The sequence below is a fragment of the Colias eurytheme genome, chromosome 17 (assembly GCF_061535395.1).
Source record: "Colias eurytheme isolate Ceu_HAF_F1 chromosome 17, ilColEury1 Martin Lab GWU primary, whole genome shotgun sequence".
Lineage (NCBI taxonomy): Eukaryota > Metazoa > Arthropoda > Insecta > Lepidoptera > Pieridae > Colias > Colias eurytheme.
Window position 1 is genome coordinate 1,354,202 of NC_142996.1, and position 20,458 is coordinate 1,374,659.

Here is a 20,458-nt window from a genome sequence, read left to right on the forward strand (position 1 = left end):
TGGTCAATAAATTAAAGCCTATATGTGCGATAAAAAATTAAATAAATTGGCACTTAGAAATAATAATTCATATGTATTCATGTCTCCTTATGACTGTATAATATTATATGATGTAAGTCGTTTTTTAAGCCAGGTTTTCGCCTCGGCTTTGCCCATTATACATGTCAAATCGTATCATAAACCAACGGCATTTAATGAGGTACGAGATGTTTTTCTTAAAACATGCGTTTATCATCTATAGATATGTCATTTTAATCCGTAAAAAATTATAAAAAAACGTTTTATACAGACAATATTCTTATTCCGTCGTCACTCGTCATCACTTTAAAACGTGACTATACATAGACGATATTTACTCACACTAAACAGTACCTACCTATTATTATTTTCCCTAACTTGCCCACAAATTAAAACCTCAAAAATACTCAAATTGCACATGTAACCCAATTTAATGTTAGTGCTGATTACACCCCCACAAATCACCCCTGTAATGACCTGACAACCCCTAATGCTGTGGTCGCAATTAATATCTGCACTAGTTCGTGCCCGCGGCGCCGCTTGCATTATCTACCAAATTGCTGTTGATTTTCATTAGATACTAATAGTTATTTGTTGATTTGGACGGTTTGTGTGGTGTAAAACACGTTTAGAAATAATGTTACTGAGCTCCCTTATATTTAATATGAAACTTTGTATGCTCTATTACTTCAAAAATAGTAGAATAGATTTAAATATGTGATCAATGGAAAAACCGCTATCCTAATGAATGCAGACAAATTATTAATGCCGTAATAACATTATTAATCATAAATTGAGCCTGTAGAGCAAACTAAAATTATAACCTAACTAGTTTCAGTCTGCGGTTTCACTCGCATGCAAATTCAAATTACAATTTATCTCTACAGTTTGAAACAGATTTAATCAGCCGTTAATAGTATCCAATAGTATTCGTCGAAAAAGCATTAAGGCGTTACCCGGCAATTTCGACTATGTTCAACCTCTATAAAGTCTGGTACAACATAAAGCACAATACCGAAAAAAATATATAAAATAGGATGGTCTTTGATCTTTAATTGCTCGCGAGGACTTTTTTCCAAAGTTAATGGATTTCTAGAAAAAAATGTGCCGTGGTCATCGATTTTTCCGCAAATCTAATATATATTATAAAGGCGAAAGTTTGTAAGGATGTATGGATGTATGGATGTTTGTTACTCTTTCACGTAAAAACTACTGAACCGATTACAATGAAATTTAGCACACATATAGAGGGTAACTTGGATTAACACATAGGATAGTTTTTATCCCGGAAATCCCACGGGAACGGGAACTATGCGGGTTTTCCTTTGCAAACGCGGGCGAAGCCGCGGGCGGAAATCTAGTACTCTATAAACTTCGTAACCTGCTGACTTAGAGCTCTGAAAATTTTATGTTTAATAAATTATCAGTTACACAACAGTCCCTGACGAGGATTTTTTGTTTCACTGATTGGTATCTTTTTAAATACAAAATGCGAGGAAAAAAGAAGGTGCAGCGTGAGAGGTTTGAGATCCGTCAAGTATGGTCAAGGTTATTAGCGCATGTATAAGCCTTAAACATCCATGTTCACAAACGTTTGGTGGGGACCATTGAAATTATTTCAACAATAAAAAAATTAAACCATAAAACCTTAAATAAAAGGCGTTTAATTGCAATACAACAAACATCTGCTCCCAGCGGTCACATCGTTAAGTGTTCAGCCATCGGCTAATTTCATTATTAAAGTGAAGGCGATACGCGTGCCCGCAACATCCCCTGTGGATACGCTGTTATGTGTGGTATACGTTATAAGCGGTAGCGATTTTATATTGAGCCACTCAAACCTCATTTAAAGTGGTAAAGGAAAATATATTTTTCGAGTTAACTGTTAATTATAAATTGGTAGAAAATCTAACGAAACAGCGAAAGCAATAGGCGAATGTTTATGAGCGATAGCGTTTTTATGTGTGAAATTTTAATTTTCTGATTCAAAATTTCAACGGTAAGCGTATATTTGCCACTGTTTGATTTTATTTAACTTTTAATATGTTAACAAGTCTTTTATGCCTGCTATGGCAAGGCGATAGTCTTCTGTGTAACTCCAACCGCTGTATTAATGTAATGTTTCATATAGGAACATTAGACCAAAAAACATTCCCTATAAATTTTCACCAGCTATCAGTTTACCCCAAACACCACATCACGGTGCAGAGGTATGCCTAAACCAAACAAACCCCTTTGTGCTCTTTGTTACCTTGATAGCCGCGTTTAGAAACTCATGAAAGCTTTTCTTTGCACGTAAACAACAATTAGATAAAGGTAGGAAAGTGTAACAAAAGAAAAACAAGATAGTTTAGCGTTAAATAGAAAAATCCTTCTTATTTATAGATTAAATAATTTGGATAAGCATTTAGGCTACTTTTATCTTGGACAAACGAGAGAGAAGTGGACTCTAATTATATTGAAAGTAGCTTTTGTTGTATATTAGTGACCATATATATTTTTGTAGGCAATTTCACAACTTACATATAAACCTAGCGGCTAGCACATATCAACTATATAACTACCAAATTTCGTGATTATCGCTTCAACGGTTTAATCATGAAAGCGTAACATTCAGATTTAAAAATGCTTTTATGCAAGCAAAAACATTTTAATAGTAACTCTAGTAATACAGAAATATTACGCAACTAACATGGAAAACTTTCATCATACATTTTTTTGCTGACCTTACCTAATCTGTCTCTGTCTTTAATTAACGTAAATGTTATACCCCTTTGTAGCTGTCCATTGACATGCAACTTTATGCTGGCCGTGTACCAATAAGTCATTTAGCAGTGATATTTGGGACCGCATCCATCAATTTGCTACCGTCGCATTTCATGGGGGCTTAGATTTGTGTACCGTCAGCAAAAAAGGCCTATTCCTCACTAATGTAACAGATATTTTAACTCTAACTCTCTAATATAAAATAACTAATTTTAAATTAGTTATACTGATTGTTTTGTTTACTTAAACCTGCTTAGAAATGCATATTTTTAACAGGGGCGTGCACAGAGTTTTTGGACAGGGTAGGCAGAAATATTGTAATGATATTAAGTCATAAAAACTAATATTTCATATTGCAGTACTGATATTTGATTGGAGATACGTAGTATTTCCGCAAAATAATGGAAAACATATTACGAACATAGGTCATATCCATACTAAATACTAATATTATAAATGCGAAAGTAACTCTGTCTGTCTGTCTGTTACTCAATCACGCCTAAACTACTGAACCAATTTGCATGAAATTTGGTATGGAGATATTTTGATACCCGAGAAAGGACATAGCTACCTTTTATTGCAAAATATGTATGTACCACGAGCGAAGCCGGGGCGGACCACTAGTTATCTATAAATAATAAAATAATTGTCAAAGTAGGTATGATATCCTAACAAGTATTCTATATTATGAAATTAATGATTAACTTTACCTTTGTGTATTACAAATTCCGGTATAGATTAGATCGGCCTTTTTCCTATCACTCTCTGTTTGATAAAAGTTTATTCATAAAACAAAAATAAGAATTTTTCGTTAAATTAGGTATAGATACCTTATTATCTTACAAAATACACTGATGATATACATAATCTATTTAGTTACTCTCAAAACACTTCACTTGCAAATTGTTGTAGTAAACATTATTAATTTTCTCAAAAAACAAATTTAACCTCAAAGTAAACGTTTGTTATTTCCAAAACAAAACAAACGAATAATGATACTATTTGCAGATGGTCTTTACCGTTACAAATTTGTATAAATTATCACACTTCTTAAATTTGTCGTATATTCAACTTCAGTTTCGACTTTCGATGTAGTTCCGAATTCGGTTCGTACTTAGTTCGTATATCTTCGTAAAAAGACACTGCCTACCTTGTGTGCTTGTGTGCGTGGTTTTATAACATCAGTGTGCCGTGTTTATAGGCACGCACACATATAAAATATGCGTAGACACGCAGAGCACACATATAAAAACTTAGACACGGATAGTTTGTGTCTTTGCCGTCCCGTGACGTACTGGGTCCTGTGGCGGCGCTAGTGCAGCGCATGAATAGTGACTTGAGCCGAGCGGTGTTATAGAAATTAGATAATAATGCTACCAAAATACCGATAGATGGATCTAAAATATATTTGAAATATATTTTTATTTCATAATTACTTACATGGCGCAATTAATAAAATTTAATGACGCTGTAAATTTCATTTATGCATATTAAGTAAATATTGATCAGAGTTTGGTAAATGGTAGGGTAGGCAGTGTCTTTATGTCTTTATGGAATGCACGCCACTGATTTTTAAAGAATACAATAAAATCGATCAGAACATAAAATCCTGAAATTTTCTCATAATGATATTTCAGCTTTACTGATGTTATTAATTATTATTTCATATAAAACTTCACGATACTGAAATAATCTCATAAGAGGATTATTCCCGCTTCATATTATATTTCTGCATACATGTTATAATGCTTGAAAATAATACCTTGTTTATCAACATTTTCAAGCCATTATAATACATTTTAATATATTGAAAAATATAGGTAATATTAAAATGACCTTACAAATTTAATGTTCTGTAAAAATGACCATAAACATGACATGCAAAAGCAACGTTATATTTCAAAAAAGTTACTATACGTCAGAACTAGTAAATCCTTTGTAAAACCAAACAAAACACAAATTTACTAAAACCTTTTTTGCACGCCGTACCCAAAACTTGCCCGCACGAAAAATAGCAAATGAAGCGCAATTAAAACATGACAACTCAGATGGATAGCCGGGAAACGGTTTTTCCGATACATCCCGGAATAAACGAGCCGCGGGAAATTATCCCGGAATCCAGTTATCGTCTCCAGGGACAGTTTTAATACAATTTTTGTAATATTCCTCCAAATGTATATTCGTGTACGGAAAATTGAGTTTACGCGTGAAATTTAAATTGCTACACTATATTATTTACGATAATAATAAGATCAGAGACATGATCAACTTGGGACAACTTTTAACACGACGTTTAATTCAATTTAGTTATATCATTAACTTAATATTATATTTATGAAGTTAATTTTAAAGATTTTAATTAAAATAAACAGATTTTTCTGAAGAACATATCAAAAATCACTTCAAAGACTTTTACGTATTTCTATTAAATTTTAACATCATTAACGTTTCGTTCAAAACCTTTGCTTTTCAAATCAATGTTGCGATACCTAAAACTTTGCTTCTAAATTGAGTAAAGAAAACCAATTAAAAATCATTAAAACGTTCAAGTGGAAGATAAATATTGGAAAAGCTAAAACTTGGAAGATAATTTATATCCACTTTTTAAGGCAATTAACTTCGCCACTTAAGTATAAGGTACAGTTTCAAAGGCCCTGCTTTGATCTCATTTCATTTTACTGGGAATTATTTGGGATGATGTGATTGTAAATTCTAAATTACTTCTTTTATATCTATCAAACGGATACTAATTTCTAGCTAACCTTGTGAGCTAAATGAAACATATTATGTACTAGGTTTCCGCCCGCGGCTACCCCGCATAGTTCCCGTTCCCGTGGGATTTCCGGGATTGCGTCATTTTCCCGGGATAAAAAGTAGCCTATGTCCTTTCTCGGGTATCAAAATATCTCCATACCAAATTTAATGAAAATTGGTTCAGTAGTTTAGGCGAGATTGAGTAACAGACAGACAGACAGAGTTACTTTCGCATTTATAATATTAGTATGGATTAAACTTTGTACTTTCGTATATTATTTACTAGTGGTCCGCCCCGGCTTCGCCCGTGGTACATATTTCGCAATAAAAGGTAGCCTATGTTCTTTCTCAGGGTCTAAAGATTATCTGTGCCAAATTTCATCAAAATCGGTCCAGTACTTTATGCGTGAAAACCATAAATACATACATACAAACCTTTCCTCTTTATAATATTAGTATAGATTAATGAATTTTGATATTTCGTGAATTCAAATAAATACTAGTACTAATTTTATAAAGTTTGTTTGATTAGTTGAACGCTCTAATCCCAGGAACTACGGGTCCGATTTGAAAAATTCTTTGAGTGTTAGATTTTTCGTAGAAAGTTATAACTTAATTATAACTTGGACTACAACAACTTAAAACATATCTAACTATTAATTACTGCTAAAAGAAATTAACAGCCAAATAATGAAAACTCTTCCAAGTCCCAACCCTCTTTTCTTAAAGTTGGTAAAAAGAAGGTACTATAAAGTTCAGTAATGTGTTGTCTCCACAGATTAGAGTCTTACCGCTAAGTCACATAACTTATGCGATCCTGCTTACGGAACCCTAATCCTTAATGGGGCAGCTTTAACTTGATAGGGAATAAAACATATGGGGTATAGTTTGTATGTTTGTTTATTGGAACCCTCTGTTTGGATGGACTTTATGAGATTAGGATATCGATCACGATGAATGAATTCATCTGAAGTAATTTGTCTTAAAATCTTGAAAAATTAACTTAAAAGGTTATGGATATCGTCTATTAAAATTCATTAATTTAATGTCTTTAAACAAGTAAATATACTAGATATTTTATTATATTCGAAAGCTTCTACGAATGTTACAAAAATTCTTGTTCGTTAAAACTACACACCCATTTTGCCTGGAATTCAATATGCAAATAGACTATCCAATTTTAATGTAATTTAAAGCTTACATGGAAGCCATTTTGTTAGTTAAATATTATAAAATACTGGATCATACGTTTAAGAGTAACACAAGCACAAATAAAAACCAAAAAACTTAAAAATGACGCGCGTATCTAACCTTTTAATAATTTATACATTTGCTTAATACTTATAAATTAATTAACTTTATTCAATAATAAATAAGATAATGTATAAAGTGCAAAATCAGCAATTTCCTTGGAATAATTATTTACAACATAACGAAGGAGTATTCACAGCGCGTCCTCGATAAACTAGGAGCGTGATGGGCATTACACTGAGCCCGAAATTGGTGTAGTACGAGAGGCGGCGGCGGATTTGGCTTAGATTTATTATTTTTTTTTTTTTTTTTTTTGAATCAGGTCATATTTTCTTATAATTATAATAGTTTAGTGCAGATAGGTAATTTTCAAACTTTAAATAAACACATAGTTAGTGTTTAATTGAAAAAGTAACACCTTTACACAAAAAAGACATAATAATGATGTCACAGGCCTAAAAATCTGCCTTGTTTGAAATGTATGACAAATTCAATCTATTTTCTTTGCTATTAACTATAGGTACTCTCTAGCTTCCATGCTATTTACAGAACTATAATTTAGTTGTATGTAACCCTTACAATACCTGCATTATTCCGAAATTGGAACTAAAAGTCTGGAAAACGGATTAAATATTCCAAAAATATTATTTTTTGAACATGACCAAAACATAACCAGCCAGTATGAAAAAAAAGTTAGGTACAAGCTGGTAAAAAAAGATCTCTCAGTCTACCATCGCACACCTCCGTTGGCAGTCGTCACGTAGCCGTGGGGTCAACAATTTTGATATTCCCAATTCCCAGTAACCTCCTGTATTGAAATCTTACGTGATGTCGCTAACGTTATTTCTATAGATTGTTTCCCAAATTGTTTATAAGTGAATTGTTTTCTATTCCCCGAGGATATTTTTATAACCGTTATTACTTACGATATATTGGAGAGATATTTATTTGTTGTTTCTTTGGGATGAATTATTAATGGTTCCTCTATAGCTTTTACTTGTTTCAAATAATGATATCGCTTTTCGTTGTATTAGGTATGTACTCGGTGTACGATAAAACGGAAAACCATTCCTTTTACATAAATAGCAAATAATAAAAAGAATAATTTACTATAATAACTATTTATTATTTTATTTCTAATAAAAGCCACTTTATTACCATTTTTACAAGTCTTCTAAAATTTAACACTTATAGCTTAAACGAAACCATATAAAACTCATCGGAATTCGGAACATGAAGAGACTATAATTATACTTTAGTATGATTTAACATCTTTTTTTTATCTTATTCGAAATTAAAATACATCTAAATGCGGTGCTTTTTAATGACTAGTACGTGCCTACGGAACCGCCTGCCATAAGGCTGGTGTCACATTACACCTTACAGCGGGTAAAATAATAATATGAATAAATCGCGATTAATTTTTATGTATTGTTTAATAATGTTGTGTTATTTTTGTGTTGAGGTCTGAATATCTAATGAGATATGAAAGAAAAATATTTTTACGTGTTATATTCCGAGGCAAATGACGTTTTAAAAATTAACTTGAATACGACTGTTTTAATTTAAATTTAATTTGTATCTTCTGTCTTTATTAAATACAAGATTCAAAGTAAACTGTTACATATTAAGACATGACTCTAATAGAAAGAAAGAAAGAAAGAAAGAAAGAAAGAAACATTTATTTGACTCCACAATATAAAATTTAAATTAATAATAAAAACACAGATAACAAGCAGTTTCAAACAAATAAAACTGTTAGATAAACGATAAACAAGTAAACAATTAAAATAACAATAGGTAACAAATTAACAATCTTATTAATACAATAAAATAAAAAATAAAATAAAATAAATGTGAGGAAAAGTAAGTGGAGCCAAACCAGGTAGCCACTCAGTATATGTTGCGACACAGTTGCAACACTGATTTTCAGTGGCCCCTCGAATCCCTCGAATACGAAAAATACTGAACTAATTCCGATGAAATTTCATAGTTTCACATCACAATAGTACATAGTAGGGATGTAACGATACATGATTTTGCCGATACGATACCGATACCGATATTTGTAGTAATGTATCGGCGATACCGATACCGATACCGATATCGATGGCTTGGTAGAAAAATAAATAGTGAATTATGCATAAAAAGTTACCAACATTTAACAGAGACAACTGTTAATCGTATTCTTTTAAATAAAAATGCCAAATCAAAAAACAACAAAACCATTTATTTTAGTATTATTATTTTACGAAGTCATAAAAAAGTCATAAAAGTTTACTATAATTGGTAGAGTTTTTTCAGAAAACAAAGTGCGCACGCGCGGGCGGCCTCCCGCATCGTTCATGGGCGCGGATTTTTGAATTATTTGATATCAAAAAAATGGTTGCCTGTAAAGTCGGTTTTACGGGCGAAGATTTTACGTGACAACGTCTTTTTCTCGATCATAGTTGAGTGTGAGAGAGACGCAAGGCATTCGGCGGGCCTCTCTCTCGTTCGGTGACTCATCGTAACGTTACCGAGCGTTACACTTTTTCATAAGTGACTCCCAGTCGCAACCTAATTTAAGACGTTGTCACGTCAAAAATTGGTTGTTTGTAAAGTAGGTTTACGATCGAGATGTTTACGTGATAACATAATGCAGTGGCAGCGCTCGAGATGAAACGGGAGATCGGTCCGTCTCTCTCTCGTTATACCTGCGATCGCGCTCGTGAGGTTTTGGTGTGACACAAGTTTATGAACATGTCACCCGACTAAAACGATTTTAAAAACGTTATCACGTTAAAAATTAAAAAAATTCAAAATTATGTATTTCTTTCCTTTACATAAACAAATTTGTGATTGGAACACTCCTAGTAAGCAAATAAAATGCTTGTGTCAGGAGGTTCCGCTCTTCCTTAACACTATTACAGAAACAGAAATAAAACAATATGAATGAATACAATGCAAAAACATAAAAGAAAAGAAAGAATTTAATAAAAAAATATCGGTATCGGTTGATTTATTATCGGCGATACCGATATATCGGCTTGCCGATATATCGGCCGATATATCGGTATCGGTATCGGTATCGTTACATCCCTAGTACATAGTAACATAGATTCCATTGTTCTTCGAACAAAGTAAGATAAAAATAATTTTACAACGGTGTTTCAACGTCAATTACGAGAACACGCGTTTCTGTGCTTAAACCAATTATTTCTTTAACAATACATTTTTCGTTAACAGCCCATTATAGGTGATAACTATTATAACGTGAAAACCTTACAAAATCGTATTTATTTTAAAGTGTCGACAAATTGTCGGTGATTATTGTATTGTACATTTATGTTGTAATTAGGTAGAGTTGTTAAGACATAGAGAGGGAGCATTATACTCTTAAATATTTTTCTTTGCCATTTGTTGTAATTTTTCACTTATTTTCACATAGCGATGGACTAATGTTACTTCTTGCTTGATAGAAAGTAAGTGTGTTAACAAAATTAATTTCACACCAACAAAGTAATACATAAGGAAACATTTTACACAGAGAAGGAATTACATATTTATTTAGTTCATTTTCCGTGCCAATTTTCCAGCCCTAAACCATGGTTTTTGCGTATAACATTCATACATACATACATTCTCTCTGAAATTTACATTTATAATTGAAATCTCTAAAATCTCTCAAATCTACAAAGAACGAATACTTTTTACGTTTTGATACCAATATGGTCGTCGCCGGAACCGCTTTACGACTTCCTGCAAGCGCTGCAGCCGCTGTTGGTTAATCACATGTTAACATGCTATTGTTTACTCGACACTTTTCATTCGACCTTTACGACCGCTTTTAATTTAATAGCTATTACCAAGACGTGATATGCTTTGAATTTAGTTCGGTTTCTAAGGAATATCCCTTGTTTTTGTTTGAGAATTGTTGTCTACAGTATCTTGTAAGAATAAAATGAAGAATGTGTCAGTATTAAAAATATAAGTATAACATTTTTTACAGAAACAGTTAATTACCTCGATTTAAAGCTCGGTTTGTTAGTAACTAACTACAACGGGTAACTATGCTTTCATAAACTTTATTTAGTTATACGCTGAAAAAATGTAGCGTTTGAATTCTCTCTTTTAGAATAAAAGGCTTATATATTACCTTATATATTACCTTCAATTTATCAGCTCCATATCGATATCCTCAACAAAACCCATTAATTCAATTTAACAGCTCCATATCAATACGCAAGTTCAAAGTCCAATTTCAGAAGAAATAGACTCAGCTCAAGACCGCCTAGGATTCCTGCCATAGTGAATGTGACATGAAGTAATAAGTACTGGATGACTATCTATATTTACGACAAGGGGAAATTCTTGTCTTTGGCTTTGTACCTACTGTCGGGGTATAATAGATTGATTTTGAATTAAATGTAATTTAGTATGGTAATGCTTATATTGATGTCTAGATTAGCCGTTGTTGAGTCAATTTTAAAACAATGCATTTTTTATAATAATTAAGCGATTTCTAATACCTATATCAAACCTCTAATACAATAAAGCACGATATAGCTATCAAAATCCAATAAAAACGTGGAGAAATTTCCATAATTTTGGCAATAAACCTTCAAAACAGTGGATTTCCATACTTAAAATTTTGTCTACTTTTCAGAAGCCAGAATATATCAATAGGTACTTACTTAATTTAATTTTGTACATTAACATCTTACATTGATTTACTATAAAAGTAACAACTATTAACACACAAAACTACACATATTCATAGTTCGCAAAATGGTTCCCATAAAAAGCTGAATATTTATCCAGCTCTCTATGCAAATGTCTATCGACGCAAGCTAACTGCTGGCGTAGGAAATGAAATTCCACCGCGGTCAAACCCGACCTGTACTGTTTTATAACTACGCTATTGTGGTACATTATTGAAGTGGTAATTGACGTATTTTATGAAGTTAAAAAGACGACTGCAACTCATATTAAATAGTTGTAAGCTCATATCGTAGAAAAGGGTTTCGTTTTAGGTAAAATTTCAAACAAAGTAGTGTATGTGTCAAAAGTACACATTATTTTTGAAGTGAAACTTCTTTAGGCGTGTTGAGATAGAAATTTCAAGCACGTCTGGGCAATACCGTCACGTCATGGAGTAAGGTGACGATTTTGGTGTCTTTAAATCTTGCCAAGAAAGCTTCACTTTTGTCACGTGTGCTCGGCACACGCGCTCTTTTTTGTCAAAAGCTTCTCCATTATTGGTTTTTAACACGCTTGTTAACAATAAAATAACATATGTTCCCCATCTCCCACCCCTCATTCGAAAAAACTAATAAACGAGTAATAAAAATGTTGAAATCATTGGATTAATTACGTGTTTCTTAATTGTATCTGACAGTGCCCGTATGCCTCTAAATCATTTAGATACAGTAATTACTACCCATAGATTAAGGATTGGTCTCCGCGCGCGCGCTACGACTAGATACCGCCTCACCTAAAAACAATAGCTCCGTGAGTGCGGCAACTCAGTTCTGTAGTGTGTGTAAGGCAATTTGTAAGGACGCTAGTGTGTGTGAAGAATTGTACTGCCAGCTACATAAATTTTTCCTCATAAATGGGTAATGGGCTGAAGTTTGAAAAATATTTTTTTTTCATCTTGGCCTTGCCGGGAATCGAACCCATGAACATGCAATTCAAATCCACTTGCGATGCCACAAAGGTTGTTTAAAACTTAAAAGTAAAAAGCGGTAATAAAAAAAATAACATATGAGTCAGTTAAACATGGTTAAACACAAATAAATTGTTGTTATAATTATCCTTTTTTATGTATGTAATAGTATTGAAAAAAACATTATGAATAAGTTCAAATTATTGCTAAAAGATTTCCTTAACCATGTGTATTTTTTGGGATATGCAGTACGGCAACACTGAATGGCGTCGTATTTTCGTAAACAACATTTTTAAAGTACAGGTGAAATTTCGAATAATACGATTATTCCTGATCGTACGTGATCCCAGTGTCTCACTTATTTTTTGTTATATTTTTTTTACACAGTTTTATGGCACAAACAGGGCATTTTACTTCGGGTTTTGTCCAAAATCTTCAAAAACTATCGGTATGCCCTCTCCACACAATGCTTGGGACACGACTGGCTCGGGTACGCCGAATTCGGCGTACTAAAAGTTGCCGCATTTTTCAAGTACGCAAGCGGCATCTAGTCGTAGCGCGCGCGCGGAGACCAATCCATAATCTAAGTTACTACCATTAATTACTTATTCTTAATAGAGTGATATTATCTCTAGGTATGCTTCCGTGCGTAATTTGTCTTTTAGTTATTGTATATACCTACTGAGAACTAATACGATAAGCAAAGATTAAACACCGATGCATTCAAGTATAATTTTGTTCGCTAAGGACGCCATGTTGAATTTAGTATACTGTATAACGTGACATAACTAGCGTACAATCTAGATGCTTCTAACGATAGGTACTTATGTCATTTATCAAAATCGGGTAAAAATTTTAGAAATTATGCAAGAGCAGATGCCGACATATTGATGTACTAAACCTAAAGCATAACACTACTTTTCGCTATTTTATGTTTCATCCATTCTATGTGTTTGTTAAGGACAGGCAGTATGCAATCACAAATGTCCATTTTCAACAATACGAAAACAACAGTTTTTGATGTAATTAACATAATATGGAAAACATCATTTAACATAACTAATATTTCTTCTATCTTTCCAGACGTTTCGGCGTAGTGGACAAACGGTTCTGCGTGGAAGGTGGCTCGCGCTGCGGCAAGGGCGAAGGCCTATTCGTGTTCGCGGCGGAGGCCGGGAGGGAGCTGTCGGACCTCCTCAACGCGTACAGCCACGAGGCGCAGTCCCGGCTCAGTGTTGCGTCTAGAAGTGGTTCAGGTGAGATTGAACATTCGATGTAACTGTGTCTACGGAAAAATCTTAGACCGGACTCTCAGTGGAGTTTCGTTTGCAAAAATCGCGGACCTAAATCTGACTTCTGATATATATTGTATAGATCCCAGACATCCTATAGACAGATGTTGCCAACCAGTTTTGTGGTCCCCCTGCCCGCACCCCGGTAATTAAATATGGCATACAAAGAAAAAAATAAAAATTTCCAAAACATGCCGTGTGGGGTATCAAATGAAAGAGCTTATTGAGTAGATCACGAATATATAGCATACTATATACATTTCTTACACTTTCTCTAAGATTTTTTAGAAAATTTACGAAAATGGTCCATTTTTGAGTTAACTTTAAACCACTATAGATTGAAAACTCATGAATATATTTTTTAAATTATTATTTTAAATAATTAACAATAGTCCATTGTTTACGATTCAATATTTCGTACAGTGAAATAGTTGCATGGAGGAGTGGGGGAGCATTGAAAGATGGCGAGTATATTTTCAAGTTCATATAGTATATAGTTATTTTCATCAAATCCACCACATAGCTCACTTATATTATATTACGAACTATTGAATCATAAACAATGGACTATTGTTAATTATTTAAAATAATAATTTAAAAAATATATTCATGAGTTTTCAGTCTATAGTGGTTTAAAGTTAACTCAAAAATGGACCATTTTCGTAAATTTTCTAAAAAATCTTAGAGAAAGTGTAAGAAATGTATATAGTATGCTATATATTCGTGATCTACTCAATAAGCTCTTTCATTTGATACCCCACACGGCATGTTTTGGAAATTTTTATTTTTTTCTTTGTATGCCATATTTAATTACCGGGGTGCGGGCAGGGGGACCACAAAACTGGTTGGCAACATCTGTCTATAGGATGTCTAGGATCTATACAATATATATCAGAAGTCAGATTTAGGTCCGCGATTTTTGCAAACGAACATCTCCTTGGAGCCTGCTCTATCTGTAGATATTCACTTATAATACCACAAGAGCTTCAAAATTATCGGGTATTTTCCGATAGGTTCGTTGCAAACAAATGAAGGATTCAAGTTTCTAGTCAAGGTTAAAAAATCACGAGCGCGAAGCGCGAGTGATTTTTCCTGAAAAACTTGACGACTTTATTTGTTTGCAGGGAACCTTGAGGGAAATGCCAGATAATTTTGAAGCTCGTGTGGTATTCGGGAGATTATTTTTCCGTCCCAAATGTCGGCCAATAATTTCACAATTGAATTGAACCTGTCAGTTTGACGTCAACGACCAGAGAAAATTTTCAAAAAATTATCAGTATAATACCATGTAGGTTGTACCACGTGACGTCGAATGGTGCAATTCTATTGGTCGATATTCTAATTTCATAATTGATATTGTAGTAAATTATTGGTTGCAAGTTGCGCTAGACCAGAGTTATCTTGATGATAGTAATTTATAAAATACGAGATCAGCATCAGCAATCCTGAAAGATATAGAGTCGATGCTAAAGTACCTACCCATTTCAACCAAAATAAAATGATGAATAAGGGCGGAGGCACACGATGCGTTGCGGCGGCGGTGCGGCGCCGGAGCGGTGTCGCTGCGTCGTCTTACATATAAATATCTGTGGCATGTCACACGATGCGCTCCGGCGCCGCACCGGACTTGTAACCACCAAGACGAGGCGGGGAGGGGTGAATGCGGTGCGACGTCGGAGCGGCACCGCTCAGTTGTTTTGCATCACAAGGAAGGACACGCTGTGCAACGCTGCTACGACGCCGCTGCGACATAAAAACGTTACGGCGCCGCACCACTCGTGTGCCCACTGACACGGTGAAATCTTTGCGGTGCGGCGCCGCAACGCATCGTGTGCCCCCGCTCTTAAACACGTGCAAAATGTTAGTTTTATTCAAATTTATTGTATCAATACGAATGTACAATGGTAAATGTAAAAAATACATATGTAATGATGATTCAAAAGTGCTTCCAGAAGAAGTCAAATTGAATAAATATTTGAGTTTGTAACATAGGTAGTTGATTACCTCCTAAACTAACACCTACAAATACTTATTTTAAACACTTTTCCAGTTCTAGAGAAACGTTTCTCAGACACGAGTTCAGTGCTGGACGACTGTTTCCACCAGTCGATGCGGTCGGTCTCCCCCGCGTGGGCGCCCGCGAGCCAGACCATGCACTGTCTGTCAGACCTCGACTCCAGTCTGGACAGCGAAGACAAGTTCCGACGGCCAACGTCGCTGCCGAGGTGTTCTAGTTGTATTGGCAAGATCAGCCATTTGACGAGGTAAGGCTGGTGGAATTCCATGACCATTTTAAAGTTTATGATAAGTGATATGCCTGATTTTTGTGATTTGATGATGTTTATATTCTTCAAAAAAATCTCATCTATGAAGCATTTGTTTGAATGCTGTAAAACGTTTTTAATTTTTATTTTGGAAACATGCATTTTAAATGAAGTAAACAAAAAAAGCTTTAATTCCTTTTATTTACTAACTTACTTATAACTTTCACTACAAATTTAACTCTAACATTCATAAAACTTCCAGGTCATCAACAATGAACACGCCCGGCTCGCTAATGTCCCCAGTATGGACGATGGAGAACATTCTAGAGAAACGTTCCGATTCGGATCGGGCGTCAATCTATTCCCGTTCAAGTGGCAGTGCCTCTGAGTACTCAGTACCACGAGGAGCTTGTCTCTTGGACAAGAGTTTTGACTCAAAAAGAGCAAGTCCAGTGGCTTGCTGCACTCCAACCATACCGGTGAAAACTGGTAATACTTGCCAATGCTGGCAGCAGCCGAAGCCGTGCTGCTGCAGGAAGAAGTCGTTCAATGGACCGTACGAGAACTATGATGTGCCAAAGACCCCGATGCCTTTAATACAGGTAAATTTGTTGTCAACGTCACTCGAAAAGTAAAAGTGAATTTTACTGTTAGCGATGGAAAAGTAAATTAAGATTTATCGAGTTTAACTTGAATCTATTAAAGTTAGTATTCTAGACTATTATATTAAAGAACTTGAAAATATATACGAGCTAATATACGAATTTAAAATATTATGGCAACTTGTAGTGAAAACAATAACGTTTGTTTATTTTTCAGGAACATCCAGCGGACGTGCACGTAGACGCATCAAGTCTATACGATACACCAAAGAAACTAAAATGTCTGATCGGTCAACCGTGCGGTTGCAACCACAACGAAACCAAAAACGATGACAACCAAAACAATATCGAAAGCACATGTGATAATAGTGTTAATAAAAATTCCAATTACATGAACTTAGTTCCCGAGCCCAAGAAACCGCAGATTGACCTTTCTAATTACGCCAACATTGACAGAGCTACATTAGAAGAATTTGAAAGTTCCCTGCGAATTCTGAGAAGCGCTGGCTTCAGTCAAGAAGAATTAGATGCACTGGAAGACATTCCCGAACATGATGACGACATATCCACAGCAACAAATAATACAGTTAATCAAAATGACTGTTGTAACGATCACCTTAACTACATGCATTTGGAACCAGAGAACAGCTGTTCAAGCAATAGTAAGAATTGTTCAGACAACGTCAGCAGGATCAGCCACGTGTCAGACCCGACACATTCAGAAACAGACACCACAATAAGTACCAGACGATCTAGTTCAGCAGACTTCACTAAAAGACAAGACGACGACTTCCTAAACCCTAGAATATGTTTCACGCCAACAGTGATCAGACGAACTTGTAAAACCGACTGCATCAACGAAGGCATCCCAACAAAAAATCCAGAAAATAAAGATTTTAAAGTACCCGAGCCAAAAAGTGAGAACATTTTAGTAGCTCGATTCCGAGATGCGGTCAAAATACGTCGCTCGTCGAGTGTTCCGAGTAAATCGGATAAAAATAGAGATTCGTCGAGTTCAAACGATTCAGGGGTGTCGACGGGGTCTTTGAAACACCACAAGGGTGATTTCAATGAGTTAGAGACGGTCGTAACTAATTCTAAAGCGGGTAAGAAGCACTCGAAGAAGCCGTTTAGAATATCTTTAACTCCGGTGCACACGCCGTTTGTCTCGAGTTCGGACCCTTTGAAGAATTTGACGTTCCAGTTTGAGGAAGTAGCTACGTTGGCGAAGGCTAACTCGTGTGATGTGGACACATTGACAAGGAGGAAAAAGAGGAATGGTAATGATAAGTTTACAAAAAAAAATGTTAAATTCCTTTGCGTATCCGACGATTTTCTTATTTATTTATTTAATGTTTTTTTTTCCGAATACAATACGTATGTAAAAAAATAAACAATTTATGGCGGACCGATAACATAACTATCAAAATAGTTAAATATCGCTCTATATCTACTGAAACCATGTATGTCAGCAAGCCAATCTTAGATATAAATTTAATGTGTGATTATAGCTCAATTACCTATGTATAAATGTTCAAATAAGGCACCCATGTGTTCAATCGCTCATTTAATTCATCCTTTCCTAAAAAGCAGTCTTCATTCCAGGCGACACAGACAGCACAGCGCGGCACAGCAACATAACAACCAACACGTCGAGCGGCGCGTCTGACACGTCAGACTACATGGAGTCACTCTCTGTTTCTTCCTACTCGTCGTGTGACGCGCCAGACCGACATGTTACTAGACCAAGATCGGGGAAAGAGTACGCGAGCATCGATAGAGCCCATTTGATGTGCGATATGTCCAATTAAAGAGAAAAAAATTTTTGAAAAAAAAAACGTTGAATTTTATTGTAATTTTTTGTGATTTTTTTCATCTTTTTGATGTAAAAATATCGTAATTTTTGAAAAAAACAACATCATTAATAAAACTTTTGAACAATCTGCGTTTTGTTACCTTGATTCTTGCTAAATAGTAAATAACAATAAAAACGTAGACCGACATGTGACCAGACCACGGTCCGGCAAAGAGTACGCGAGAATCGATAGGGCCCATTTTATGTGCGATATGTCCAATTAAAGAGAAAAAATAAATTTTGAATATAGAAATCGTTGAATTTTTTCCGATTTCTTCGTCTTTTTTCGATGAAATTGTCGTAATTTTTGAAACTTAAACAATCTGCGTTTTCAATCTTTATCCTTGCTTTTTTTATATATCATTAGAATTATTCTCACGATTGAAAATTCTGTATCAAGGCTGGTCCTATAATAATGAAAAAATACAATGAAACAATTTAAATTCTAAATAAACAACGAATACGTAGTTTTTTCAATCAAACAGTTATTTTAAATTTCATCAAAAATTACATTACGCGACTCAATTACCTTATCGTAATTAAATCGTAATAACACATGTTTGTATGTGACATATCTGTAACAACAAAATCTTGTACTATGTGTATAGTATGAAAATGTTCCCCAAAGGAACAAAAATTATCTTAGCTTTTATATTCAACGGAGGATAAGGGTTTTAGACTAGTATAATCTATGCTTTTAAACACCTACAACAACGAAAGACACGTTATCTTGTATGTTTCGTTATTTATATGTACAAAATGTGTACTTAAATGACAGTTTTTTGGAAACAATCTAAGCTTCATGCCTCTTGTGTCCAAATATATTTTATGTTATTCCTTATGTTTACAAGTTTAAGTTACCTGATAAAATATATTCAAATATAAAACATATATTTTTATATTTTATAACATTATGCAACAATTAACAATTACTTGTTTATCAATGTAAATAAGTCTTAGGATAAATCATATAAATGTACTTATTTTAATATTCGAAATAACAACACTTAGATGCATTGTTCCTATGTACATAATAAATCGAAAATAGCTGTAGTTCAGACGATTTTTAGTTTTCTATAGGGTGCCAAAAATCTTAGCATTAATATTACCCTGTATAATATAATATGTATAGCATTAAATGTAAATCTACTTTCATTTACTTCACATATACTTTGACAAAAATAACAATAATTGTAAATTGTTGAATCATATTTTTGTCAAGCTTAGTTTTAGTTATTTTAATCAATTACTTTTAAATTTTAAACATATTTTAAGCGGTTTAATTAGGTACTGAAATTATTTGTGCCTTGTAAGATTTGTTGAGTGTATTTGATTAAATTACTTATGTTACCTTCGTAAATCACTTAATCAACTTAATGTACTTATAAAATGCCGATACTTAGGATGAGTGTAAAATAAAACTATAGTTTTATATAACTGTAGTTATTTATTATTATCTAGATAATGGCAACACCTTTTCATTTATTCTTAAAGTAAATGAAAGGTTGCCAAATATGGCCTGTACGAAAACGGAAAGCAATAGAATAAATTGAAATATTATATTTGGATACATTTTAAACTAACATGTTTATATAAGACTATCCAGATAGCATTTTTATACGTGGCACAAACATTGCTTAAATTATACCTGCCAGTTTTCAGAAATATTTTAATGTTATGTGTTTATTTTGAGAAATAATATTGTACTTAAAATACAGAGGATTATTGTCCGTCCGGCGAAAAATATTTGATTGGCTTTTACTCAGACATTTCATGTTACACAGTACAATTTTATTTCGCAAAATTTTTAAGATTGAACGATTTATGTCTAGTCATTTGGAATATGGCGGCTCTCAAAATTTTGCATCAATGAAGAACTTGAAAAGTAATATCATAGGATAAAATAGAACATATTCCGCTTTTATACGAATTATCAAGATTATTATTTTGATATCATTGTTATGCTCGTTCCTTTTTTCAGTGTCTTGCTTTTAGAAATGTAAAAG

At 33.9% G+C, this 20,458-nt stretch overlaps 1 protein-coding gene across 1 annotated transcript in view; it reads left to right on the plus strand.

The window, feature by feature from the left end:
• LOC149900979 (uncharacterized) overlaps positions 1-18,560 on the plus strand; it is a 149,083-nt gene extending 130,523 nt beyond the window's left edge. Inside the window, exons 6-10 of the mRNA XM_090111548.1 lie at positions 13,523-13,695; positions 15,782-15,995; positions 16,258-16,597; positions 16,815-17,882; positions 18,202-18,560. Of these exons, the coding sequence (XP_089967674.1) occupies positions 13,523-13,695; positions 15,782-15,995; positions 16,258-16,597; positions 16,815-17,882; positions 18,202-18,408 (2,002 nt within the window). The 3' untranslated portion in view covers positions 18,409-18,560. The remainder of the gene's footprint in view (positions 1-13,522; positions 13,696-15,781; positions 15,996-16,257; positions 16,598-16,814; positions 17,883-18,201) is intronic.
• Positions 18,561-20,458: the final 1,898 nt, after the last annotated feature.